This window comes from Convolutriloba macropyga, chromosome 6 (assembly GCF_964194025.1).
Source record: "Convolutriloba macropyga chromosome 6, txConMacr16.3, whole genome shotgun sequence".
Taxonomy (NCBI): Eukaryota; Metazoa; Xenacoelomorpha; order Acoela; family Convolutidae; genus Convolutriloba; species Convolutriloba macropyga.
This window is the reverse complement of record NC_134473.1, coordinates 51557023-51584363: the sequence shown is the minus strand read 5'-3', so window position 1 is coordinate 51584363 and position 27341 is coordinate 51557023. Positions and strand designations below refer to the sequence as shown.

The following is a 27341-nucleotide window of genomic DNA, read 5'->3' as shown; positions in this document are numbered from 1 at the left end:
TTTGAATAATTTGTTCCCTAATAAATGAACAACGAAAAACAAATTCTATTGAAAGCTATCGAAGCAGACCCGAATATAATATATTATGCAAATGAAATAATGCTTAATGATAAAGATATTATGATGAAATTAGTACAATTAAATGGCAGTTTTCTTCGGATAGCCACGCCTGAATTACAAAATGATAAAGAATTAGTAATAGAAGCTGTTACAAATGGATTGGGTTCAAATGTTCTTATGTGGGCAAGTATTACTTTGAAAGATGATAAAGAAGTTGTATTAGCAGCAGTTAAAAATAATGCGCATTCAATATGCATCAAATAATAATATGCATCAAATAGATTAAAATTAGATAATAGTTTTATGCGTGAAGTAATAAGCATATCTAAGTATCAAAGATAGAATTGAATAATTTGTTTAGTAATAAATGGATTTAATGTTAAATATTTTAAGAATAGAAAAAGTTATTTGAATAAATTGTTTGCTAATAAATGAAAGAAATAAAAGTCAATCAAGATTTTCTTAAATATATAAATGTTGAAGGAACGTATGAATATAACCCTATGTATAAGGGATATTCAAAGCAGGTAGAAATAGACGAAAATTATGATCATCCTGTTGAAATATTGCTGCAGACAAATCCTGGTTGGAAAGTAAATTTCAATCAAGATGGAGACTTTATTGGATTCTCAAAGAAGAGCAAAGAAGAATTTAATTTGATAGAACGAGTTATTCTACAATAATAATTGTGCGTGAGAACATTTGATTAAAAAGCTACTAAGTTTGAATTATTTTTAGTGTGTATATAATTGTATTCAAAATGTCGACAGAGTGTGAATATATATAATCAATTATAAAACTCAAAATTATATGCTTGCCAAAGTGCGGATACACAGGTATTTGAACTATTTTTTATCATTATGTGAACATATATATTGAATTATTTTTATCAGCATATGAATATATTTAATCAATATTAATTCTAATTTTTACAATATGCGTAGCTGGCCCGCCGGCGAGGCAAGTAGTGTGTGTTTCTTCGCTTTGACTTCATGATGTGAGGACGGTGAGGTTGGAAAGATGGTGTGGTGAATTGTTGAGTGAGTTATAGCGCGAGAGTGAGTGCGAAGCACGAACGGTGAGTCACTATGTGGCGAGCGAGCGCTAGAGCTAACGAGAGAATTCTCACTCCAGCTTTACGGCCGATGCGTCCTTGCGTTGTGGAGTCAAACGGAGAAACACACACTACTCACTGGAGTCAAACGTGGAGTCAAACGGAGAAACACACACGGCCGATGCGTCCTTGCGTCGTGGAGTCAAACGGAGAAATACACACTACTTACGTTGCAGCGGCTGTTCCTAATCTTAATACGTTGCGGCGGCTATTCCTAATCTTAATACGTTGCGGCGGCTATTCCTAATCTTAATACGTTGCGGCGGCTATTCCTAATCTTAATACGTTGCGGCGGCTATTCCTAATCTTAATACGTGGCGGCCGCTATAACTAATCTTAATACGTGGCGGCCGCTATTACTAATCTTAATACATGTACGCCGCCTATACCCTATCTTAATACATTAGTGTAGACCATCTCTCAAAAATTACTCCTATACCCTATCTTAATACATGGGGTCTACACCCCCCCGGGGAGACTTGCTCACCCTATTACTACTTATATGGCACGCAGGTCTATTCTTTCGAAGCTATTCCGGCAATCTGCCGGCTATGTTTCTTTATTCACAGCTCGCTTAAATTGTGCTACAAATAAAGAAGAGTTTGGAATGATAGGGAATGAACTAAAGGAACAGAAGTCACTAATGAGCCCAGGTCATGGCCAATATTATCACATATCTTATCTTCGAAAGCATAAATAAAATAGTTAGTTTCAAAATACCAAACAACCCATAATCATTGGTTATTTACTACAATGAATACAACGATCCGACTAAAGCTGCACGTATATGCTCTTATACCCAACTATTAGAAGTAATTTTTGAAATTTATCTCATATAAAGCTTGTTTAGAACAATGTTTGGTGTCGAAATCTTCAATCGGTATGAGTAACTTCATATAGATGAGTTATCAAATCATGTGGTCATGCTAATGTAGTCAATATTCGGTTTGGTGGAGGGGAAAAAACTGATTCTTTTGAAAATTAAGAGATAGTCGACAAGACTTTCCTTCTCAAAAGAGAATCTAAGAGGTCATAGATAGAGTTGCAATTGGGACTACGTTTCTGAAAAGCAAACCTCGCGCTGAATGTTCATGTTAAGCAGATTTGCAAGACTAAAATTTCTCAAGGTTTTCAAATGCAAAACATAGCTGCTTCTAGTTCCCATATTCTTACAACATGCGTTGTGATTCACCAAACTTTTTAGTATTGGGGACTTTTTCTCTCATCAAAATTCACTCCAAAATTTTTTTATTTTGCGCTACCTAATTTATTCTTTGGTTTCTTGGCCAGTTGTATTGAACCACTCAATATCAATCGTTAAAGAGCCAAAAACCCATTTTAAGAAGACGCTTCAATGATTGCATGATATCAGGTCTATATTAGATTCAAAAAAGTGATACAATTACAATTGTTTGACGTATCTCCAATTTTTTTTTACCAATTTTTGACTTAGCGCGTGCCTTAAACTGCCAAAAACTGAGACAATAGTCAAAATATTATCACGGTTCCTGCGAGATGCCGCAAATAATACACTATGTTCCAACATAGATCGCAAGATTGTTCAAAATTTTGGTTGATATCAGATAAAGATTTTCTTGGAACATCCTGAACCACATTTAGCAATTTCTTAAGATAAATTTTTCATAGACTATTTAGAGCGGCCGCTTAAAAAAATCATAACAAGTGACGTGTCATGAAAAACTACGAGGAAGAGAACTCTTTATCGCCAAAAACTCGCCCTTCAATTGTCAAGTATGTGTCGGGACGCTTTAAGGTAGAGAAAGTAACAACATTTTGTCTAATGCAAAAAATTGATTCAAAAAATAAATGAAACCAAAAATAGTAAACCTCATGCCTCAAACCATCAAATGTCTGTCCTCCTTTGAGGAAACTAAAAATTAAGCAATGCAAGACTTATGCGACAAATTTTTCTTTTGGTCAGTTTTTAAAGAAAACTGCTTTGTGCAAAAGATCATTCACTTGGTATTAGAATAAAACCAAGAAGCGTCGCGGCTTCAATCCAGTTAACAAAAAAGCAATAAAACAATACAGAGTTGAAACATCTTTAAACTACCCTAAAAATCCTCAAAATAGTTAAAAGATTTCAGAAGTATTGTAAAACTCTCTTTAATAACCAGAAAATTTCAACAAAAAATGCGGCCAGAATAACCCGAGGTTTTTTCATTTAGTCTTCATAACATTTTATTTTTAAATCATGAATTTTGAACTAAAAAACCATATGAAAAGACCACTTTTTAATAAAAACGTTGTTGGCGTAGCAAAATGGTTGTCTTACCTTCTTTTCTTCCTCGTTTCAAAAAAGTAGGAAGAATTAACCCCCTTTTTGCCCCGCACTTGGAGTTTTATCACAAAATCATATTCACTTTCTTTAACTTCAGTGTTTTAACACTCTCCCCGCGGCGAAAAAATTATTTTGTGAGATCTTGCAAGATTCCGGCAGAATCTTGCAAGATATTGCATCGTCTTATGAAAATTTTTGCCAAACTCTTGCAAGATTATACAAGATAAACTTTTTTTGTACAAGCTTTAGCTATTCTTTTTTTCGCAAGAAATTTACAAGATAAATTGTTTCTTAAAACAATCTTTCAAGATAAAATTTTTTCAAGAATCTTCCAAGAATAAAAAATACATTGGCTTTTAATGATCTCACAAGATAGCGTTGCAATTTCCCATTCTTATGACCTATATTCGAAAAAATCTTAAACGTCGCAATTTATGAAGTTACTCATTCTGGCATCGACAAAAGGGAGCCGAAAAAAAACATCAGAAATTCATTAATCTAAGGCATCAGAAAAGAGTACTTTGATCTCCGTTAAAAATTAGTCTTATTTTTTTTGTTTTCTTGATTTTCTAATTTTTTTGAGTTTCAGGGGTCCTTGGAAGCAGAGCGTTCTTTAGCCTTAAAATTATTTTTTTCTTCAAAAATGAGAAAATGCCACTGGCCTTAGATATCAACTCTCTAACTGTATATAAATAAGGCCTTTGTTTAGGCTATATTTTTTCGGTTTCAGCCTTTTAACTTGGTTTGTTTATTTCCAAGAATCTTGCAAGATAAATTTCTTGCAAGATTTTGCGAGATATTTTTTTGTCAGAATTTTGTAAGATCTATTAAGATAAACTTTTGGCCTCCATTATGGGGTCGCGTACCAAGAAAAAACAAACAACCATAACGCCCCCTTCGGGTCGTAAGAAAAGACAATGCCTCAATCCGATTCAAATTCTGTCAATTTTGTAAAATCCAAAGGTACCACAATGTACAGATGAAAGAAACGTGGTCATACTTTAACCTCGTAGTTTCTTCAATTCGCTGTGGACAAACTCGGCGTCCGGTGTTTCCAATAATCACCCAAAGAGTGAGCTACTTTTAGTGATTAAAGCTTGGGTATAAAAAACACTTGTTAGGTTTTCAGTTTCTAAGCTATTGCTTTCACTATCAGGAGAAATTAGCATCAATACAGACAGCTCTTTATTAAGCAATAAATTTACGAAATCTATGAAGATATTAGTTTCGATAACATTCTTCTATGCCTTAATAATATTTACATCTCAATCAATAACCAGAATACTATTCATACTACTTATTACTTTTATCAAATTAGTTACAAGTCAATAAACTAGTTCAGTCATCGTCATCATCCAAGTCCAAGTCTTTCTTCATTGCCCAATCACAGAACTCGTCAAATAGGATGTAGCCTCCCCCGTTTTTGTCAATACTTTTGAATTCCGACTCAGGATCGTCTATTTTGCCGACCCAGTCTTCCAATTGCCCAATGGCATTCGTGAACTCAATCAGTTCAATTCGCTTGTCACTGCTTGTGTCCACTCGGCGGAATGCTACGTAGTATTCGAAGTACTGGAAAGGAAAGAACGAACCACTTTTGATTATTATCATTATCGCGTTGTATAAATCTATTTTCTATAAATAACATACATCATACACAACAGACATAAAGCACCCTATGTCGCATTGGGTTTTTTTGCATCCAGAGATCACCGAATTGCAAATGAAAGAGTCAATATTTGGCTCCTTACTGACCACAGAATGGACTTTATGTGGTCCATCAACGCTATAAAAACCGTCTCATTTCTTGCTATTTTTGGTTAGGGTACATATATGGTCCCTTTGACGGCAAGTTTAGTTTCCATAAGAAATTCTAGACAATTTTTCAGCTAATTCTTTTTTGGACTTATATGGTTTTTTTATAGCGTCTACAGACCACATACGGACCCTCCTAGGGTTTTTTAGGTGCCATATATGGTCCAACTTATGGTGAAACTTTAAATTTTTGACAATTTCGTGCGCACAAGGGCTTTTGGAAACTGTAAATCAATTTTTGTACTGCTTATCAGCAAAACCCATATATTTTTGATGACGCGTTGTATAGTTAGCGCGTTTCCAGAATATTATCATATTGTTTTTTTATGATTTTAATGTTTCTTTCATAATGTTCCATGATGGTTTCTAAGTTTTAATACAAGGTACAGCATTATAGCATATATCAATGTATAACAATTTGCCAGTGAAGCGGCACAAGCAAACAGACAAGAAAAAGAAACCAAAAACAAAAACTACTTTGCTGTGTCTCTTATAAAATGCTCCGAAAGACCACAAAACAGAAATGACACAAAATTAGAACTATAAGAGCCTTTTTCTTGATTTTTCTCAGTCTGAAGGAAACAAAAATGGCATAAATTAAATTTCCTAATTTTGCAATATAAATCGAAATTTGTTATGGAAAATAAATTGGTTGTCTGTTAATCACAGTGCAGTCAAAATCAAACCGTCGAAAATAAAACGGTCAAGATGACAATAAAATATGTGCTAGTTAAAAATAATATTGGCCAAAAACAGCCGAACAGATAGCTTAAATTTGCAGATCACCTTTAAAAAAGCCGTAATTTGGATTTAAAAAAGTTGTCTAACGTCTTTAATAACAAAATTTTATTCTTAATCATTAAACTAGGAAACAACATATTTCGTTGATTTGTTCATTGTTCCGGACCCAACCTTAGTGGGGAGGGAGGAACTATATACTCAATTGGTTTTTTTTTCGTTCAGTTAGTTTTGACCGATCGATATATTCATCTTAGCAAGTTGTGAGTGGTATCATTAGAAAGCACGTCCAGCGTAGAATATCTAATTACTAGATTTCCATGAATTTCATTTTTTTAGGGAGTTATCGAGATTTATCGAGTTATCAATTTTTGTGAACATTCGACGGAATGAAGATCTTCAGTTCACTTTTTCCGTAATTTTTGTTCAATTTTTTGTCAATTTTACTAAATTATGTTAAAATTGTTAACGGTAGCGTTAGTGGTTTATCTTTATTGATAGAGGAGGTTTGCCGAATTACTCGAGTCCAGTTTTTTGGCTAGAATTTCAGCTAAGTTTTTCAAAATTGGGACTTTTTTTGGTCAAAATTGGCACCAAATATGCTTTTTAGTACATTAGCACTTAAAATTTTGATGGCAGTAGACCCTTAAAAACTGTAGACAACATCATCGTAAACTCAAAAAAGCTAGTTACTGCAATTTGCTTTGCAAGAGTCTTCTGAATTATTTTAATAACAGATCTTTTGCAAACGTAGACTCGATAATTTTACGAAGTACATTATATATTTTTGATTTATTGAAAAAGTTTGCTTAAAAATTGATACATTTCGCAACCATTTGTATCAACTAGTCGTGTTATTAGGCGGGCAGCAACACCAGGGCTGATCTTGATCACACCAGGCATCCTTCCAATGAAATTTTGATTTTATTGGCGGCCTTTTTTCTCAAAACATTTCCGAATTTGTAGTTGATTATGCTAATTACTGACGAGGTTCAAATCTGGGCTCTATTATCGGGAGATAGCGTTCACGAAACAATGAGGTCAAAAAAACATCTATTTGGGTTTTAAGGGACAGATGTGGTTTTTATAGCTTTGACAAAGTTTCATAAAATTTGAATGATTTCTTATGTTTTGCTTTCAGTTAATATCTTTTAACAGACTCATAGCTTAGTCTGCCCAATGAAAGATCAAACTGACCTCCTCAAGATATATAGGTGAAACTAGTTGTGGCTTTCATGTTCACTTTAAAAAATGTATGAATTTTTAATTTTGGCCAATCTTTTATCATTTCTTAATTTGTAGCGTACTCTCAGGAAAAACAGGCCAAACACTACTTCCTATGTGCCATAAATTAATATCTATAGCAATTTTATTTTTACTTAGTAGTTTCTTAGTTTTTTTACTACGATTTTTTCAAAAAAACTACGAATTTTGAGCATAAATTCCACAATTTTTTAGATTCTCTTTGTTTTCTTGTCAAATTGTTGCAATATTGACAGATCCAATTAAACAGGCGCAGAGTTAAGACAATGCAACGCGTTGAAAAAATCTGCAAGTCGACATTTGTTGTTTATGTTGAATAGTTTATGCTTATATGGTCTGAGATACAGTTCTCTCCCAAAATTTTGTGGGATTTTCAATTTTTGGCTGCGTTTGAGCAAAGGAAGATAGTAAAAAAATCCTTAATTTTCTGAAAAATTTTCATTTGAGATTTATTGAAAATAGCTACAAGATTAAATCTTCAAATAGGTCCAATTGTACGTCTATGGGAAGCAAGGGGGACCTGTCACTGTCAGGTATATGTTGTACCACAACATAAAGAGAAATAAACCAAGGCAAAATCAAAAATCCCTCTAATTTTTTATAGAGAACTGTATCTCAGATACAGTTCTCTCCCAAAATCTAGTGGGATTTTTGATTTTTGCCTGGGTTTATTTTTCTTTCTGTTGTGTTACAATATATAGCTGATAATGACAGGTCTCCCTTGCTTCCCATAGACGTACAGTTGGACCTATTTGAAGATTTAAATTAGTAGCTATTTTCAATGATTCTCAAACGAAAATTTTTCAGAAAATTAAGGATCTTTTTACTGTCTTCTTTGTGCTCTCAATGTCGTCATCATGTATTTCAGCTACATTATTAGGGTATCTCAACTACTTTTGTTGACTTGATCATTAAATCTGCTGTTGGTTATTTGATTTGACTGATGGCTTCGACCATTTGTTTTCACAAGAAAATCTTGAGTTTTCTTTGCTGTCCAAATTTTGATTTTCTTTTTATTGCCATTTTTACATAGTCTTTTTATACCTAAAAGGCGTTGATGTTAAGAAACGAAGAAAGTGATGATTTCACGTTCATCTGGTTGATATCTTATTTAATCTATGATTTCAACAATGTTGTTGTAAAATTGTTTCTGAAGTTTTGGGTTCTACCTGTCTTTGTTTTCATTTTGAAGTCTTGTGACTTTGTCTAACCTATTAGGGAAGCAATTGTCTCCCTAAGGTGTTGCAAGTTAATTCATCGTTTCTTTTACTCGAAACCTTGTGTCTAACAATACTACTGAAAATTTTTGTTTTCAAAAACATCTTTGCTTTATTGAGCTTCTCCAGTATTTTCTCAAATTTCTTTCCGGCCAATTTGTAGCTTAGTCTCTGTAAAGACAGATCACCACATCTTTCAAGTGAAATATAAATCGATCTACATAACGATTTTAGTTGCAACAAATTTTTTCTCGGCTTTGCTAGTACGATATTTCTTAAAATTGTTTGTGATTTTTTGATATTTGTACATTTCTAGGGTTTTGATTTCTTTTTAAGTTGTAACATTAATAAAGGTTCTTGGCTTTAAAAACTCAATTAAAAATTCTAATAATCTTAGTGTTAAAATATGGTTTGAACGGCGGCTACCTTGCGTTTTCGAACTGCATTTTCATTTCCGTTTAATTGAATTTTTTTGCAGGCATTTGTCCTTTTTTGTGAAGTCGTCTGACGTACACTTGATTACGACAGGTCTCAATATCTTCCTATGAAGACAAACAATTTTTTTCAATTAAATAATTTAGTAGTTTTAGTTAATAACTAAAGATTTCAATCACCTATTTGAAATTAATTGTTTTCAAAATTAGAAACATATTTTTGAGTTTCGCACATTTTTGCTCTCTTTTGTCTACCCGTTACCCAGTCACTTTGAGGATAGGTCCTATATATTTTCTAATGTGCTAATGACGTATAGGTGATTTGTTAAGTATAGGTTTTATCTGATTCCACATTGATTTCGTTTCGAAATCCTTTTTAAATATAAACAAAAACCGACTAATGTTGGAAGAATTGGTTTTGAACAAGAGGCGAGGCCACTTAATGCAGGGGCTGTAGCCTAAATCAAGTTTTCTTTATGGTTGCAAGAACTGTTGACCAGGCCAGGATTGGAACCATGGACCTCCAGATCCCTCACCTGAAGCACTGCCCACTCGTCTATTGGTCCCTGATTGTTGCTATGCTGCAATCGTTTTGTTTTAACAAGATTTACTTCGTAGTCAAAACAAAAGAGATCACTCAAAAATGAAGAACGGAAGCGTGAAAAAGTCACTTGAAAAGACAAAGAATGTTCTAGAAGAAAAGCGCAAAAACGGTCAAGCAAAACATTTGCATTTAAAAAGACCAAAACGTTTGCAATAATTCCTATGAACTTCGTTCAAGATCAATTAAACATCAAATTTTAGGCGTGTACAATGTTTGTTATTTGATTTTTTTTAGTTGTCATTTCTATTATCGTGTTGGCATCACGTTTCATCGACCCTATAATGTGACAATATTTTATTCCATTAATGGTTTGTTGAACGATGTGTATGTTTTTGAACACTTTCTATCTCTTCCTGATTTGGTAGACAAATAAATCAAGAATGTGGATGAGCGGGGTTGGAACATTTTGTGCGAACGCTCATTACCGAGCCTCCTTGTTTCCTCTAAAAACAAATAGACCGGATATAGCAAAATCAAACTTACTCAAAAGTTTTGTTGTTGATCCGCATTCAAAACAAAATATCAGAGCTAAAAACTAAATCAAAAACATTGAACAAGCATAAAAACGTTCTTGTTGATCAAAAAAATCAAAGTTTGCAGAATTTTTTTTTTAATTTCAAAAATCGCGAAACAAAACCAATTATACTTCCTTTCACTTTTGCTACCTTTCAACACCAGCCCTAGATAGCCTTCTTGACAACTAATTCCTTGATGCCGCCATAAAACCAAAAGTAGGAGACAAAAATGGGCACAGAAATTAAAATCATAGATCTTTCAACAGTGAAAACTAAAATTAGCCCGTAATAAAAGCACAAATCTTTTTTTCACGTCAAATATTCTACGTTCTGCATTCGAAGGCTTCAATTTTAACCTTTGGTGTAAAGTTTTTTTTGTTTATCAAACCTTCATTCAGAAATTGATTAAAGTAAAAGTACTTAGTGTTAGCTTAGATCGTTTCGTCTAAGCGCTTCTATTTTTTTTTAAATTTTAGACCCAAGAATTGCAGTTTTCATCTGGCAAAAACTTTCAATATAATTGCAACTCTTACAAAGAGGTGATATCTTAGTACAACTCTTCACAGCAACACCCTTTCACCACCAGTTTCTAAATTAGACAAAGCGAGCAAAGCAACTAGAAAATGCAGCTAGAAACTCAACGATCATGCATTAAATACTTAATATAATATCAACATTTAAAAATCTTAGACAAAAACCATCAAAAAAAACTTTTAAAATGGCAAATTCTCTTGAAAAGCATCAATGTCCATACCTCTATTGTACAACTTAGTGCAGAAATATAATGGAAATCAGTTTACTTCAAGAAATAGGACGTTATAAAATTAGTATCTCAAATGCTTTACAAGCTTTTAAGTTTTTAAATTTTTTGTTAGCGTTTCCATCGCCTTAAAGTTTTTCAACATTGCCAAAATATTATTGAGTTTTCAAGAATTACGTTTAAAAGTAAATATTTTTCACAGCTCTTACGTGCAATTCATGCAATAAATACATAGCCATTTTTGAATTTTTAAAACTTGGTATAAATTGTGGCTAATTAAGCGGAAAATTTTATTTTAGAATCTATTGGCTAATATATTAGCTATTAGCTATTGGCCAATATGACAAAAATTGCGCAATTGATTTCAACTGAGTAGACAGGTGCTTTGTGTGTGTTTTGACTGCATTTTTACAGCGAATGGACTGTCTTTTGTAACAACTTGTTCTTGTGACATATGTTTAGGGGTAATACTTTTTATTATCAAGTGGCTATCAAGTGCTTTTATTCACTGAAGTTTTTTAATTGTTCTTAGCCTAAAATCCAATAAATATAAGTTGAAAGTTAAAACCAAAGTTTCTCAAAAATGGATTTCGGCTAATCAAGTTTTCACGTAATACTTTGTCCCCATGCAGCTCATTGTATTATCCTCACAACTATATTCTTGTTCAGGGTCATACGGCGGCCACAAGGTGTAATCATAACCTTTTTGGTCCACGTCTAGTAAAATTGCATTTATCGATTTCATTTATTGTAAAAGCTATAAACGGAAAAATTTCCGATCGAACCCTGTACGATAAAACTATCAAATCATAGGTTTCTAGATTTCCTTCCAGTACAAAAGCTCAACTATATGGCCAAAGACCGCAAAATCTCATGGAAGTTTATTCCATTTTCATTTATATATCTTGAAAAGTGAATAAACATCCAGTTACAATTAGGACAGAACGGAAAAGTTAAACAAGAAGTAGCCGGAGAAAATATTAATCGGCGCGAAAGAGTTATAGTAGACAGAAACATAGGACTAAAAAAATTTTTATGCAAAGTTTCTTAAGAAAACCGTTTCATAATTTGTTCTATTTTAAGATATTAGTAAAATTTGATTAATAGATTTCTAGCATGCAATATTAACCAAATGTTTATTTTCAATTACATTTTCATTTTTAAAAGGTCAATGTTTTCCAGGATTATATTCGTCCTACCTTTCTGAGGTTGACCAGGAACATTCTGAATTCGTTAAACTCAATGTAGTCATCATTGCCAGAGGCGCCAATTTCTTTGGCTATCTGGTATGCCTTCATGATGGCTGGCTTGCTGTCAAATATCTCGTCCAATTTCAACACATCTCTCACTCCCTTGTCCACCTCAGCAAGACTCACTTTTCCATTGCCTGTAGCAGATTATAAAATGTCCTGTTAGATTTTCTTTCGCAACCTAAAATTTTTCATTTAGATGGCTTAGGATCCGAACCCTCGCTGTTACGCAGTAAATGAACGAATTTCATCCAATCAGAATCGAGTATTTCTAAACTTTAAAATAAGATTTAAATACGTTCTAATATACGTAGAAAGGTCCGAAAAAGTTCAATTAACCTAATTTTAAGTAAATATAACCACGATATGTACCGATTGAGGTGGTTTTCGGCTTAAAATTTTTAGGTTTTCTAGACAATTGCCGATTGAATACGAACTGATTTGACGTCAATGACATCAGACGAAAAAACCTGTTAAATGAACAACAAAAAATCTTGCCGTCTAAGTTCCACTTGTGACTTTGTACGTTTTACAGCTAATACGTTACTTGATATGATTATAGCGTTTGAATGAATTGAATCTTCCGAACTTCTGTTATTTCCGTCAGAGTTTACATGGTGCCGCGACCCGGGAATTCTTCCTCTTACAGCAACAATAGTTACAGGAGTCATAATCGTGTTAGATCCCGCAGCAGAAGTGCGTCCCAAAGCAGATGACAGTGTCCAATTTATCTCCTAAAGTTATTAAATTTGAGCTGTTTAACCTGGCCAACAAGTACGGTGATGTCATATCCTGCAAAGTCGACTCTGACGTCAAGACTGCGGTTGGGGGATTTCGAAATGAGACGAGCCTCTCCAGGGTGGTAGAAAAATTGGACGGGTATTCACTCAACGACCGCAAGCTGAGCTGTGACATGAGATCATCGCGAAGTCAAAAGAAACGTCAAGATTCCTTTTCAAGGTCGAGATGGAGGTCAACGTTATGGGTATTCAGTACTAGTATGGATATCAATTGATTTCAAAGGGATGGCTACCAGCAAACATCCTTGGCAACCCTACAGGAGTAACAACTGTAAGACAGAACCTATAAATTTTGTTTTTGAATAACATAAAGCGATATATTTATATTTGATTTAGACGGCAAAATCAAACCCCTAATTTTCCTAACTTTTCAATCAAACATATTGGGTTATCAAAAAATTAACGGTATCAGATCAAAAAAAAATTAAGAATTTGGTGTTTTCAACGCGGAAATCTTAAATTAAGAATTCCGTGATTTTCGAGGCGGAAATCTTGAGAATTCCTTGATTTTCAACGCGCAAATTTCAAATTAAGATTTCCGCGATTTTCAACGCAGAAGTCTTAAGAATTCCGCTATTTAGATAATCGGTCACCATTAACCTTGAAAAACATAATTTTTGAGACGAAAAAACATCGATTTGAAAAATTTTTGGTCGAATTACCGAAAATTCGAAAAAATTGATACACACGGTTCGTAAATCGAAAAATAACATTTGATACATAGAAAATTGAGAGAACATTCTGCTAAATTGTTCAATTTTGAAAATTTTTGGTCAATTTTGATGCAATTCTAAATCTTTAGAAAATCAATACCGAATATTGATAAACCGTATTTTCAAGCTTAAAACCGTTCAGTTTACTGGATTACCGTGTACCGTATTCAAGAATTTGCAAAAAAAATTGACTAAAACTTGAAAAAAATTGGACAAAAGCAGAATTTTTTGACAAATTTGTCAAAAAATCAATTTTCCAGTAAGAAGAATCGTTAATTGAGTGAAACTCATTACACAAAAAAAGTTGCAAAAATTTTCACAACTTCCGGCCTACAAAAAAAAATCGGATTCCCATAATTTTTCTCGTCGATCGTTTATGAACCGTTTTGCCCGCGTCCTTTTCGTCCTTTCGCTTTTTAGTTTTCCGTGTTCCGTTTTTTCAATAACGTCGCTCTCCCAACACTCCGCTTTTCGTTTTCTTCCGCTTTTTTCCGGATTTCAATTTAGTATACCATATGTGATGAAGTTTGTTGTTATTTTTGCTGTAGTATGTTGAGTATGCTAGTATGCTGGTTTGTTGTTTAGGTCTTATAGCTTTCTAGGGTGTGACTTAAGTTTATTCTCGAGTTACGGCTGGATTGCCCTTTGACTTTTCAACTTTACTAATTTACTAGCCTTTCTGTTGAAGTATATTTATTTTGCTGCTTTATGTTTGTGTGTACCTGTATGATTGCTAGTTGGTTTGGTCTTGTTGCCTTCCAGGGTGTGACTTAAGTTTATTCTCGAGTTACGGCTGGGTTGTTTCTTGACTTTTCCAACTATCTTAGTCTACAAATACACTATTGTAATTTATTCAATTTTGCTGTAGTTTGTTTAATACCGTTAGTATGCTGATTGTTTGTTTTGGTTTGGGTTTTGCTAGGATGTGACTTAAGTTTATTCTGGAGTTACGGCTAGTTAATTTCTTGACCTTTTCATTCTTTTAGTGTACTACTGCATTGCCGTAAATTAGTTTGTCGTTAAATTTGTCGTTATAAACCAATTATGAACTATGTTAGAGTGTCTTGCAGTAGTTTCTCTCCTTCTTCCTGGGATGTGACTTAAGTTTGTTCTGGAGTTACGGCTAGGTTGTTTGCTTGAGTTTTTGCTGTGGTCTGCTAACATAGTTCTATCCAACCTCAATTCCCGCCCGTTCTCTCCCACCGTCCCGTTTCGTTGCGTAGCACGTTTTCCACCCGCTTTCCCGCACGTTCCGTTTCCGTTCCGTCGCGCACTGCTCGCTCAACCTCTCGTCTGTCCCGTTTCCGTCGCGTCGCGCGTTGCTCGCTCGACTTCCCGTCCGTAACGTCTCCGTTTCGTCGCGCGTTGCTCGCTCGACTTCCCGTGTGTCCTTTGCCTCCCTCCGCGTTGAGCGCATAGCGTTCAGCGCTCCACTTCTGTTTTGTCGGGCACAGTGTGCTCGACGACCTTCTTTGCTCTTTGGGTGGTTTGTTTCACAGACTGTCTACAGTGTGCTGTGTTTGGTGCCTTTTTCGTTGGGTTTGTTTTGCGTGGGTTCGATTTATTTGGAGTGTGCATATAATAATTAACCGTGTGCAGTGGTAGGTTTGCTGGTCTTTGGAAATAATAACATCGTGATGTCTAATAGTCTTGATCAAAAAGTCAAAAAGTTGTACGCTGCCAGGTCAAAGCGTGAGGCTGAATTGCATGCTATACATGAAGATATTCTTCATTGCGTAACTAATCAAAGTAGGCGAGTGAAAGTTGAACGCCTAGTAACGAAGTGCAACGAAGCATTTATGACCGTTGTAGACAAAAATGAGGACCTGATTGCATTTGCTGGAAAAACGGAGGATCCAAGTGCACTTGTTCCTTCATTAGAGTCTTACTTGGAGGCAATGACAACTAAGAACGACAAGATCCTCACTTCAGCACGAAACTACATCAACTCTGCTGATGATAAAGTGAGCGAGTTTCAGGAACCGAGGGCTTCCATTCGTTCTAGACTTCCCTCATTGATAACCTCTTCGAAAACATCTAGTCAGCGTAAACATGATTATGTAATTGCTAAGATGAAGCGTGAAGAAATTGAAAAACAGAATGAGGCAGCCATTCGCCTTGCTAAACAGAAAAAGCAAATGGAATTAGATGAACTGGAGGAAAACAACAGGAAACGTTTGGCAGAGGCAACTCTGCAAGAATTTGAATTGCTGGACGCCGTTTCTAAAGGTAGCCAATCTGAAACAACTGCAAGTGCTAGGAGCTCAATGAGAAGTGAAAAGGCTGTCCAAGACTGGATCAACACCTCACTTGCTTTAAGTTTTCACAATGAGGAGAAAACTAGTGAACCACAGGTTATGATTGACCCTCCAGAATGTCCTAGCCACAACAACGGCAAAACAGTGGAAGATCAGAACAATGAAATTTCAAGGCGTTCTATTCCAAAAAATTGTCGAGGCAATTACATTTTAAGCAATGAGACCTTACAGCAACTCGACCCCTATTATACTCCACCTGAAAATTTTTTGGCTGCTGCTAACACACAGGCGTTGTACCAGGCGCACCTAAGGGCGCAAATGAATCAAACAGGCCAGCAAGGCACGGCGCTCCCAAGCATTATTAACCAAGGAACCGCGGATAGTCAGCCGCCTTCTGTACACGCCCCAGGGGCTTCTTCACCGCCCATTCAACAGCCCATTCCACCACAGACGTCCGCACCACAAGGAAATCAGAATATTGCAACCGAGGTTTTTCCCAACGTACAACTTCAAATTTTGCAATCCAGGGGACCTGAAACATCAAGTCTGCCCGAAAATAATTCGGCCCAGCGTATATGCTTACGACAACAATATAATTTTGTCCCCCGAGCACCAAACGCCACTCTTCCTCCTTTTCCGACAACAAATCATCCAGCCCCCGCAATAAACGTTCCCCTGCACCCAAGCCCCCCACCAAGTCCAAACACACAACAGCACATCTCCGAACCCGCTCATCATAACTCCCTTCCCATCCCGAACCCAGTATTTGCACCTAACCTCACTGCTCCCATTCCACACGCCCCTTTGATCAATCAGCCACCCGCTCACAACAACTTTCAAAATAATACTAGTCAAGTACACAAAGTCGTACGTTCCGTTGCTCCTCGTTTCCCAGATATGCCCAATATCCCTCTTGGCCAAAACTTTGTGCCAAATATGAGCCATTGGCGTTTTCCACAGCACAGACCGTCATTAGTCAACCAAGACGCTACCACCGTAAATAATGTTGCTCCAAATGTGCAGGCACACATCGCACCATCAGTTACTAATTTTCCACAACAAACATATTCGAATTCACCCCTTTTGATTGATATGCAATCACCATCCGGCACACATCAAGAAAACCAGATTGCAACTACAAGTAATATTGTACCTGGTCTGGCCACTCCGGTTTTTCAGCCAACATACCCTTATGTTGGGCCCACTCCGTTGAGTTGGAGTGGTCCGCAGGTGTCTGCACCTGCCCCTCCGATACCGGACAATGCGTCATTGATTAGGGAATTAGCTGACGCAATAAACAGCAAGAAAAATGACCATTTGCCAGAATGGAAACTTGCTCAGTATAATGGCGATCCATTACAATGGCACGAGTGGTATGGTCAATTCAAAAGCGCGATTGACTCGCAAACGCTCACTGATGACGTTAAATTGACATACCTTAAGACACTTGTCACTGGTAAAGCAAAGATTGCAATCGCCGAGTTTGCTTACTGTGGTTTAATGTACAAGGATGCACTAAGGACTTTGGAACGTAAATTTGGCCAGCCACAGGCAGTCGTAAGTGCACACTTGGATAAACTAAGCAACTTTCCGCCTCTTAAAATGCACAATAGTGATAACATCATTAACTATTCTGCAGCCATATCCAGCCTCGTTGGGGTTTTCAAGTCACTATCATATGATGCTGACCTGAAGAGCGCCTCCCTACTTAGCCAAGCGGTACAGAAGTTACCACCAAACATGAAAGAGTCATGGTCACTCTTTACGGTTAAGAAGCACTGGGTTAAGCCTACCCTCCTTGACTTTAACGACTGGCTTAAAGAAAAGGCTGAGGCCCACGATCTTATGAAACAAAGCGCAACCAAGGCAAGGCCTGAAGATAACAGCACTTCAGTAACCAAGACCAAAACAGCCTCAAAAGTGTTTGCATCAAATTCACAACAAAGGGAAACAAAGAAGCAAATGCCATCTTCTTCCACAAACACTTACTCTCGCTGCATTGTATGCAAAGGTAACCACCGGCTATGGGAGTGTCGAGTTTTCAAGGAAAAGACTCCAACCCAGAGAGCTAAGTTGGTGGCGGATAATAAACTTTGCTTTTCGTGCTTACGGGACAAGCACACATTCCGCCAGTGCCCTCAACCAAGAAAGTGCCGAGCAGAAGGGTGCAATAGTTCGCATAACACACTATTGCATGGAGCAGATAGGGTTTTCCCAACAAAACAGTCGACAAATTCCAATACCATTCAACCTTCTGGCAACACAGGGCAAAGTAAAGCAGCTTCTAGTCAACTCCAGCCTAATAAGACCACAACAATGTCATCTGTTACTGATGTTAAGGGGCTCCTTCAGGTGACTGAATTGCAGTTGGTCAATTCGTCCGGTTTAGATACCAAGGCTTTAGTTTTGTGTGATACCGCCTGCAGTAACTCTTGGGTGGCCGGTAGTCTCGCAGATAGACTCGGTTTGCACGGTAAAGCACTAAAGCTAACTGTCAAGGGTATTAATACCGAAGAAGTAGTTGATACTAGGGTTGTTGAAGTTACTGTGAAACCAAAAGAACAACAAGATTTCGAACCATTCACCGTCAACCCTTTCGTTAAAGAGAGTCTGAACGTCGGCTCAGATATAATTAATGTACAGGCCCTGCAAGAGACTTACCCACACTTAGCAGTCCTTGATCCCGTAACATATTCCTATAAAGACATTGAGATGATACTCGGACAAGATGTCTATCATGCCATCCGCCCGTTAGAATACTTCTCTGCCGATGAGAAGCGTTCACCCGTTGCCGTACGCTTGCCCATAGGTTGGGTCTTAAGCGGTCCGTTACCATCAAGTTCGTGTTTAACCTCAACGTGCTTTAAAGTGAATATCGAACAAGACAATGAGTTAGCAAGTCAAGTAAAGTCATGGTACGACATTGAATCATTCGGGGCAAACAAGCAGGTCGACTCAAGATCTGCAGCAGACGCAAGGGCTCACGAAGTCCTTGAGAGTACCACCATACACAATGGCCTGAGATACGATGTCGGAATGCTGTGGGCAGCAGACAACATCCAGCTCCCAAATAATTACTTCTCCTCCCTTGTGCAACTAAAATCGCTCGAAAAACGTTTGGCCAAGGATGAGGTTCTCAGAGAGAAGTATACTAGTACCATCAAGGAAGACCTAAATAAGGGGTATGTAATTGAGGTTCCGGACGCTCACAAGGTTGAGAGTCGGTCTGATAAAGAGTGGTACCTACCCCACCATCCGGTTTTAAACCCGAACAAACCAGGTAAGGTGCGTAGGGTGCTCAATGGAGCAGCAAAATTTCATGGCGCCTCACTGAATAAATCTCTGCTCACTGGCCCTGATCTGCTCCAAAATCTTATTTACGTACTTCTTCGCTTCCGACAACATCCATATGCCGTGTCCGCCGACATCGAGGGAATGTTTCTACAGGTTGGCGTGTTACCATCAGATCAACCATCACTTCGCTTTTTGTGGCGGGGGACCCCACAACAAACGTTGTAGTGTATCAATATACGCGCCATATCTTCGGGGCTAAAGACTCGCCCACATGCGCCAACTATGCATTACAACGCACTGCGAGAGACAATGCCAAGTTTTACCCCGAAGCTGCAAAAGCCGTCCTTGAAAACTTCTACATGGACGATTATCTTGACTCAGTGGAGTCTCCCGAGAAAGCCATCAATAGATCGAAGGAATTGGTACATCTTCTCCATCTCGATGGGTTCAAGCTTACAAAGTTCGTAAGCAATGTACCAAATCTGGCTGACCGAATTGATGGTTCCCCTCAATCTACTGAGCCCAAGGTTATTGTTTCATGTCAGGAGGATTCATCGCATGTGCTAGGGTTAAAGTGGGATCACACTAATGACACTTTAGTTGTGAGTCGGGGTACAAGTTGCGCTATCACCAAGTCCCTCACGCAACGCTTGGTCCTAAGTCTTGTCTCGAAAGTTTTTGATCCCATTGGTCTTGTCGCACCGTTTACCGTCGGTGCGCGATTGCTCTTAAAAGACATCTGGCGTGTCACAGGACAACAATGGGATGACGAGCTCCCACAGGACATGGTTCAAAGATTTTTGGCCTGGAGTGCTGACTTACCAAAGCTTGAAAACATCAAAATTCCTCGAAGTTACTTTAGTGGACCCTTTCATAATACAGAGTTGCATATGTTCGGTGACAGTTCCCAGGATATTTTTAGTGCCGTCGCATTTCTTCGAGCCCGAGTAACAACCCCTACGGGCAAGATAAAAACAGAGCTTGCGTTTGTTTTGGGGAAAGCGCGCGTGGCGCCAATGAAAGTAATGACTGTCCCCAAACTGGAATTGCAAGCAGCTCTACTTGCCGCTCGGCTGAAGAACGAAATTATTCAGGCACTTACTGTAACTGTTAACCAAGTATTCATGTGGACAGACAGCACGACCGTTCTTCAGTGGATAAACTCTAATGAAAAGCAACCAATCTTTGTAGCAAACCGCGTTTGTGAAATTTTGGAATATACCAGCGTTGACCAATGGAACCACGTCGCAACTAAGGATAATCCAGCTGACGCTGGCACGCGTGGAATGTCCGCTGAGGTTTTGCAACTAAGCAGTTGGGTCAATGGTCCACATTTCTTATCTAACTCAAGTTTCCCTTTCGTACCGAACAAAGACGTCATTAATAACATCAAACTTGGCGTCAACCAAGCAGTCATCATAGAAGACACTGTATCTTTGACTACATCTGTCAAAAAACAGACAACTCCCGTTCCGTCGTTATTCCCGTTTGATAAGTTTAGTTCTTATCAAAAGCACTTGCGCATTGCCGCATACGTTCTCCGGCTTTTGCCGAAACATGCCGGCTACCGTAACCCCGATGGTAGCATTACCGACCCTACTGAGCTTGACGAAGCCGAGCGTCATCTACAGTATTTGGTGCAAGGAGAGTCTTTTGAAGCCGAAAGAAAAGATCTTCTTGACAATAAATTCGTTAAACGGAGTAGCCGAATTGCTCCACAGTCACCGTTTATTAGTCCAAATGGGCTAATCCGTTCCTCATCAAGCGGCCGCATCAAGCGGTTAATTGAAGTTGGGTTTAATGTAAAGTACCCAATCATCTTAGATGCACGTCATCCGTTTGTAAAACTGTTCCTTGAACACACGCACGTAAAGCATTACCATCAGGGCGTTGAATACCTAAGATCAATTGTGCAGGAACACTACACAGTACTGAAACTAAGATCATCCTTGCGTTCCATCAAAGCACACTGCCTGAGATGCCGAGAATTCCAAGCTGTAACTATGCAACCAATCATGTCTGACTTACCTAAGGAGAGACTTCCTTACCAGTCTCCTCCCTTCACGAACACTGGCGTTGACTACTTTGGGCCATTCTATGTTACTGTCCGCCGTACTACTGAGAAAAGGTGGGGCTTCCTCTTCACCTGTCTCACTACTCGCGCTGTCCATGTCGAGATAGTTACATCCATGGACACCAGTTCTTGTGTTATGGGAGTTGAGCGGTTTGTGTCACGTAGAGGTACACCTGCCATGATTTGGTCGGACAATGGCACTAACTTTATTGGAGCGGAGAAAGAACTCCGAGAAAGTATTGAAAAGTGGAACGTTGTCAACATTGCAGCTGAGCTCGCTCACAAAGGTATTAAGTGGAGGTTCAATCCACCCAGCGCACCACATCAAGGTGGTATCTGGGAGAGATTGGTACGCAGCTTCAAGCGCGTGTTGTATACTATTCTTGGCACGCGTCGCCTCACGGATGAGGTACTGCATACTACCTTTTGTCTCGTGGAGAATGCTCTCAATTCGCGTCCTTTAACACCCGTAAGCGCCGATCCGTGCGATTTGAACGCTTTAACGCCCAACCACTTTCTTTTAGGAGAACACTCTACCGGTATTCCGTCTGTTGTCGGCAACAATGAGTTCAACCATCGTAAACGTTACGCCCGTGCGCAGTCGTACGCTAATGCGATCTGGTCCCGTTGGATCAAAGAGTACGTACCGACGCTGAACCGACGCTCTAAGTGGCAAACGCCTGCCGAGCAACACCTTAAGGCCGGTGACTTGGTTTGGATAGTTGAGGAAACCAACCCCAGGGGTTACTACCCAACCGCTCGGATTGTGGACCTCCGTTACGGCTCCGATAGCGTCGCGCGCTCCGCCGTTTTACGTACGTCAACCGGTTCACTCGTCCGCCCGCTTGTAAAACTTGTACCAGTTTTCCCAACATCTTCTTCCGGGCCGGAGGATGTTACGCAGTAAATGAACGAATTTCATCCAATCAGAATCGAGTATTTCTAAACTTTAAAATAAGATTTAAATACGTTCTAATATACGTAGAAAGGTCCGAAAAAGTTCAATTAACCTAATTTTAAGTAAATATAACCACGATATGTACCGATTGAGGTGGTTTTCGGCTTAATATTTTTAGGTTTTCTAGACAATTGCCGATTGAATACGAACTGATTTGACGTCAATGACAGACGAAAAAACCTGTTAAATGAACAACAAAAAATCTTGCCGTCTAAGTTCCACTTGTGACTTTGTACGTTTTACAGCTAATACGTTACTTGATATGATTATAGCGTTTGAATGAATTGAATCTTCCGAACTTCTGTTATTTCCGTCAGAGTTTACACTCGCACATTGATCAGACCATATTCTAGACCCCTAATCAGACCCAAGTTGAAAACCTTGCTTTGTGATCAGTTAATCCTTGTGCGACCATAAACTTTGGTTCAGATATTACCCCCCCCCCCCTGTGCAACCCGACATGATCAGATGCTACGTGGGTTGATCCAGAACAAACCAAGCCAAGAATAAGAAAGATCTTCAGACTGAGTTGGAAAGGAAAACCGTGCTGAGAAAGCGATTGATTTGAGCAAAAGCTGTATATGCAGCCCGTAATTTTTGGTTCCGACCAACTTTAGTGGGAGGAGGAACTATATACTCAAATGCGTTTTTTTTGTTCAGTCAATATTGGCTGATTGATACATTCATCGTACAGAGCTGTGAGTGGTATCATTAGAAAGCCCGTCTATCATAGAATATATAAAAATTTTTCAGGGAGTTAACGAGGCGAAGTTTTGTGAATAATAGACAAATTTCGGTTGTTTTTATTCACATTTTTCGGAATTTTTGCCAGTATTGTGACTCAAACTTTTGCTATTTATTCTTTAAGAACTCAGACTTATGTCATCGAAAATTTTAAGAAATAAGCTACCTGAGTCAAATTTGCTTAAATTTGCCTGAAGTGAGAACTTGAAAATTGCTGAACAAATTGCTTCAACTCAAAAAGAGGACTAATATACCTCTCCGCTAATATTATAACTGGATAAATGTTCAAGCATTATTTTTGTCTGATTATTTAACTGTATGATTTGACAAAGTATCTATATCCTGTTACATTGGGAACCATTGCATCTTCATAATGAACGAACAGTAATAGCAGGGTTCGTTTTGGTTGGATCGTTGAAGTCTAAAATCCAAAATTAATCCCGATTGCAATCGGTGGTTAACTTCTTTTTCTAAAATTATTGCTATTTATGTTCCTTACAGAACAGAAGATTTCACATCAATGTTCATTTTTGATGATTCCAATTGTCTTCAAAAACATTTGCCAGGTAAATTTAACTTCTTCAGTCAAAAGCTTATTCTCGTTTTGGCTTTATAATCATTTTTTTTTTCAAAATAAACCGAGGATATTAGAGATTTGCCACAGTTTTTGCCGTATTTTGGTCAATTTGTAGCTTAGTTTCTTAACAGAGAGAATGGATCTTCTAATTAATTAAATTTCAATCTATCTTGCAGCTTTATTCTTCAATAAATTGTTTTCTGGCTTTAATACCAGTAATTTCACAAAAATTTGGGTTTTTGAACATTTGCCCATTCTTCAAGCTCTTTTTTCGGGGTTTTGCCTCATTGTCAAATTGTTGATAGGCGACTGAGTGCCTTTTGTTGTTCAAAAATTAAGCACGACTGAACAAATATTTTCAAAAATAGATTGTAGTTGTAACAGCTTCGACACCGTTTCCTCTGTTTCTTGTCTTTGTTACATAGTCTCATTAATCACATACTACAGTAAAAAAAATTTGGTTCCAAAATTTGGAGATATCCACTTTATCAGTGAAACTAAAGTGGTTTTAATAGCTTCTTCCACAACGGTTTTTTGCAAGATCAAAATGTTTTTTGATTTTTGTCTTTGATTTTTGATTTCTTTGTTTAATCGTATGAAAATTTCTGCAAAAGTTTTTTTCAAAAAAAATGTGTTAAAAAAGTATTTTTGCCTCTACAATTGTTTTATTGTGTTTTCGTTACTCAGACTTAATACTGACCGTTCAATTATCACGTTTTTGGCATCAAAGAAATTCGCAATTAAGCAAACTTAACTTTGATTGTTTTAATGACTTTTAAAGTAATTTTTAAACAGTTTTTAGCATCTTCTGTTCTTTTTGTCTATTTGTTGCTTAATCTCATGAATTGACAGGTCACATATCACGTTGTTGGCATAGAACGAAGACCAAATTAAATATATCTCAACTTTTGGATGAATCCATTATGGTTTCATTGGCTTCGACACTGGTTTTCCGGAAAGATTATTTTGGTTTGTCTCTATATTATTTTGTCCGTATTTGACGTTCTTTTTGTAAGTGTATTTTGATCAACAAAGTTTCAATGGCCTCCTTTAGTGGAATGAACAAACCTAATTTTTTATTTCAATTTATAGCTAATGATTTCCATGAGCTTTGAGTTTTAAGTTAACTATTTTCCTAAAATGAAAATGTTCTTTTTTTTAATTTGCTCTTTTATTGTCTGCTTGTTCGTCTCATTAATGGTCCCACGTCAATTTATTGGCATTCAGAAAACGCGCAACTATACATTTTGTTTACTCAAGTCAAAAACTATGGTCTTAACGGCTTCGTCGTTGTTTTCTTGCATTCCTTTTTGACCTTTCATCTGTATGTTTTTTTTGTTTTCGTGTGAAAAAATCATAATAATGACAGGTCCCAAAGTGTTATCTAATGGCAGTATAAATGATCGTACTAGAAACAAATTTCATCTCGTAACTAATGGCTTTCATTACTTTCGAACCAGTTGTTTTTAAAAATTATGAGCCTAATTTTTAAGTTAGCCGCTATTGTTTTTTGACTTTTTGCTACCGAGTCTCATTAAGGGCTGGTTCCATATCTTTTTTAGTAATGAACAATGAACTATTTATTTTTTAGTCTAGGTTTTTTCCGACGATATGTAGCCTTTGTTATTAAGTTTTTCTGCAAATGGACATCGAGTTTTGGATGTTATTAATGTTTGTTGAAGGTATTTGATTTTATAGTTTGTCTTGTCGCGAATTCTTAAGAATGGCAAATCTCAGGGCCCTCTGACGTCTGAGTGATTTTGAGTTGGACTAATTTTTTATTCATACACCAGTTATTTTCGAATACTTGATTTTTTGAAAATTTTCTATCAGTTCCTCATTTGGTAGACCTTTAAGCCGAAAATGTGGATGAGCGGGGTCGGAACAATATGTGTAAACGCACATTACTGAGCCTCCTCGTTCAGACTGTGACCAAATTATATGAGCAAAACAAATTGAAAATTTGATTCACTATACCAGCGCCAGAAGTGGTTTTAAAAACAACGTTAAGCACCAAAGTTTATCGATTGGGGAAACTGTAGTAAATCCTGCGTGACTGAATTCTGTTTTCATTATCACGTGACTATAGCCAATACTTGTTTTTGCGTACAAATGTCAATTATAGATATTCTAATGCCACTTACCGTTGTCAATTTCTGCAAACATTTTTTTCCTCCTCGCTTTTTCTTCGTCAGTTTTCTCAGTGGGCAATTTAGCCCTGATGTCATCCCAGTCAATGCTTTCAAACGACATTATCTTCTTTACTCTATAACAAATATAACCCTGCTGAAGTTTATACTTGATTATAATCTAATGAAGCTCTTTCAACGAAGATCTGAGGGCGTATAAACGATGAATACGAAAATATAAATTTTTATGATTATACAGAGCAAGTATAACTCAACGTGGTTATAAAATGAACTGAAAACAGTTGAAAAATTTCTGGTTTTATACTTCTGCTTGTAGAAAGCTATTGATCTAAATAGTAGCGAGCATACTTACTTTTACCAGTTGTTCGAAGCAAGAGAAAAGACGCGTAAAGACGAACAGATAGTATTACTAACTCTGAATAACTATCAATAACTGCTGTTTAGTACGGTTGGTTGGTTAGTAATAAAAACAAGAATTTACACGCAAGCACTCTGTTTATTTTTGCTACGCGTATAACAGAGGTCTGATCTGAAACAACAAAACTGAAACTGAACTGCAATGCTCGTACAGTTTTTATGGTCAAAAGTCCTCTGATCTTTAATGCAAAATGATAAATAACCGAATTTGCGTTGTTTTGTTTTGTTCTTATTTGCTGCTATGCTTTTTGTACAAAAAACACGCCACCAAATTCACGCATTCGTTCTTCAGCTGCGAATGAGATACAATAAATAAATGCAAACAGTCTTAATGCAAGAAACTATACAATTTTCATTCATGCGGAGGCTTTTTAAATATTTAGAAGGATCGGAGGCATACAATAATAGAGCAAGTTGTGGAAAAGATGGAAAAGCTGCTGGAACTTGTCATAATAGATAGATTTCACGCATTGTATCGCATCTGTTACTTCCCACACGATGCAAATAGTTGATCTCAAGTGCTTTTGCAAAAATCTACAGTTCGATAGACCAAATTGTGGCCCACATTTCTGGGCAATTCTAACCTTAATTGCTGTACAATCTGACTGGCAATTCTGACTTGTTTGCTTGGTTCCGATTCTGGCTTGTTGTGTTTTTATAACAATTCGAAACATAATCTTTTTCTTTCTTCAGAGTAGAGACTGTATTGTATTTTCCTTTGTTCTTGTATTGTATTTGTTTGGTTGAAAAATGAGTTTGATTGCTTCGGAGAGAAAGTAAAAAGAGTTGAAGGCTTGTATAAATATTCGATTGACCAAAAATGCTGAACTGATTATCTTACGAAACGCAGCCATCTTCGCCAAAATAAACATTCTTCAACTGTTCGACGCTTATTTTGCAAGATCCTGCAAAATTCTTGCAAATGACGCTTTTCTGACAAGATTCAAGATACAGATGCTTATCTTGCAAAAACCTTACAAGATCTTGCAAGATAGACTTCAAAGAATGTTAGAGAAAAAGCTGCAATTTTAAAAACTGATTAACTCAAAGATCATATTCTCTTATAATTTGAGTCCATTGAAGGGAACTCTTGGTTCAAACAGAAAATGATCGTTTGTATGGTTTATTCTGTAGATACCTAGTGGTGTGAATAGGTTAATAAGAACTAAAAACGTCTTTAAAACTTTCGTTTTTGGGTTGAGTCTTATTGACTCTGCGTAACTTTGTTAGAAATTCTCCTGAGCCACAAATTGGTAAGAGGACAATTGTTTGCAGTGTTTGCAA

General features: G+C 37.1%; 1 protein-coding gene across 2 annotated transcripts; it reads right to left on the bottom strand.

Annotated features, from left to right (window-relative positions):
* Window positions 1-4644: 4644 nt before the first annotated feature.
* On the bottom strand, window positions 4645-26325 carry LOC142341030 (flagellar calcium-binding protein-like). Of its 2 annotated transcripts, XM_075391858.1 has the most exons (4): window positions 25993-26325; window positions 25635-25756; window positions 12022-12209; window positions 4645-5048 (listed from the first exon to the last, which is right to left on the bottom strand). In XM_075391858.1, the coding sequence occupies exons 2-4, from the start codon at window positions 25741-25743 to the stop codon at window positions 4815-4817; spliced, it is 531 nt and encodes a 176-aa protein (XP_075247973.1). In that variant the 5' UTR covers window positions 25744-25756; window positions 25993-26325; the 3' UTR covers window positions 4645-4814. The 2 variants fall into 2 exon arrangements, with proteins under 2 accessions (XP_075247973.1, XP_075247974.1); XM_075391859.1 differs by lacking the exon at window positions 25993-26325 and having other exon boundaries at window positions 25635-25925.
* Window positions 26326-27341: the final 1016 nt, after the last annotated feature.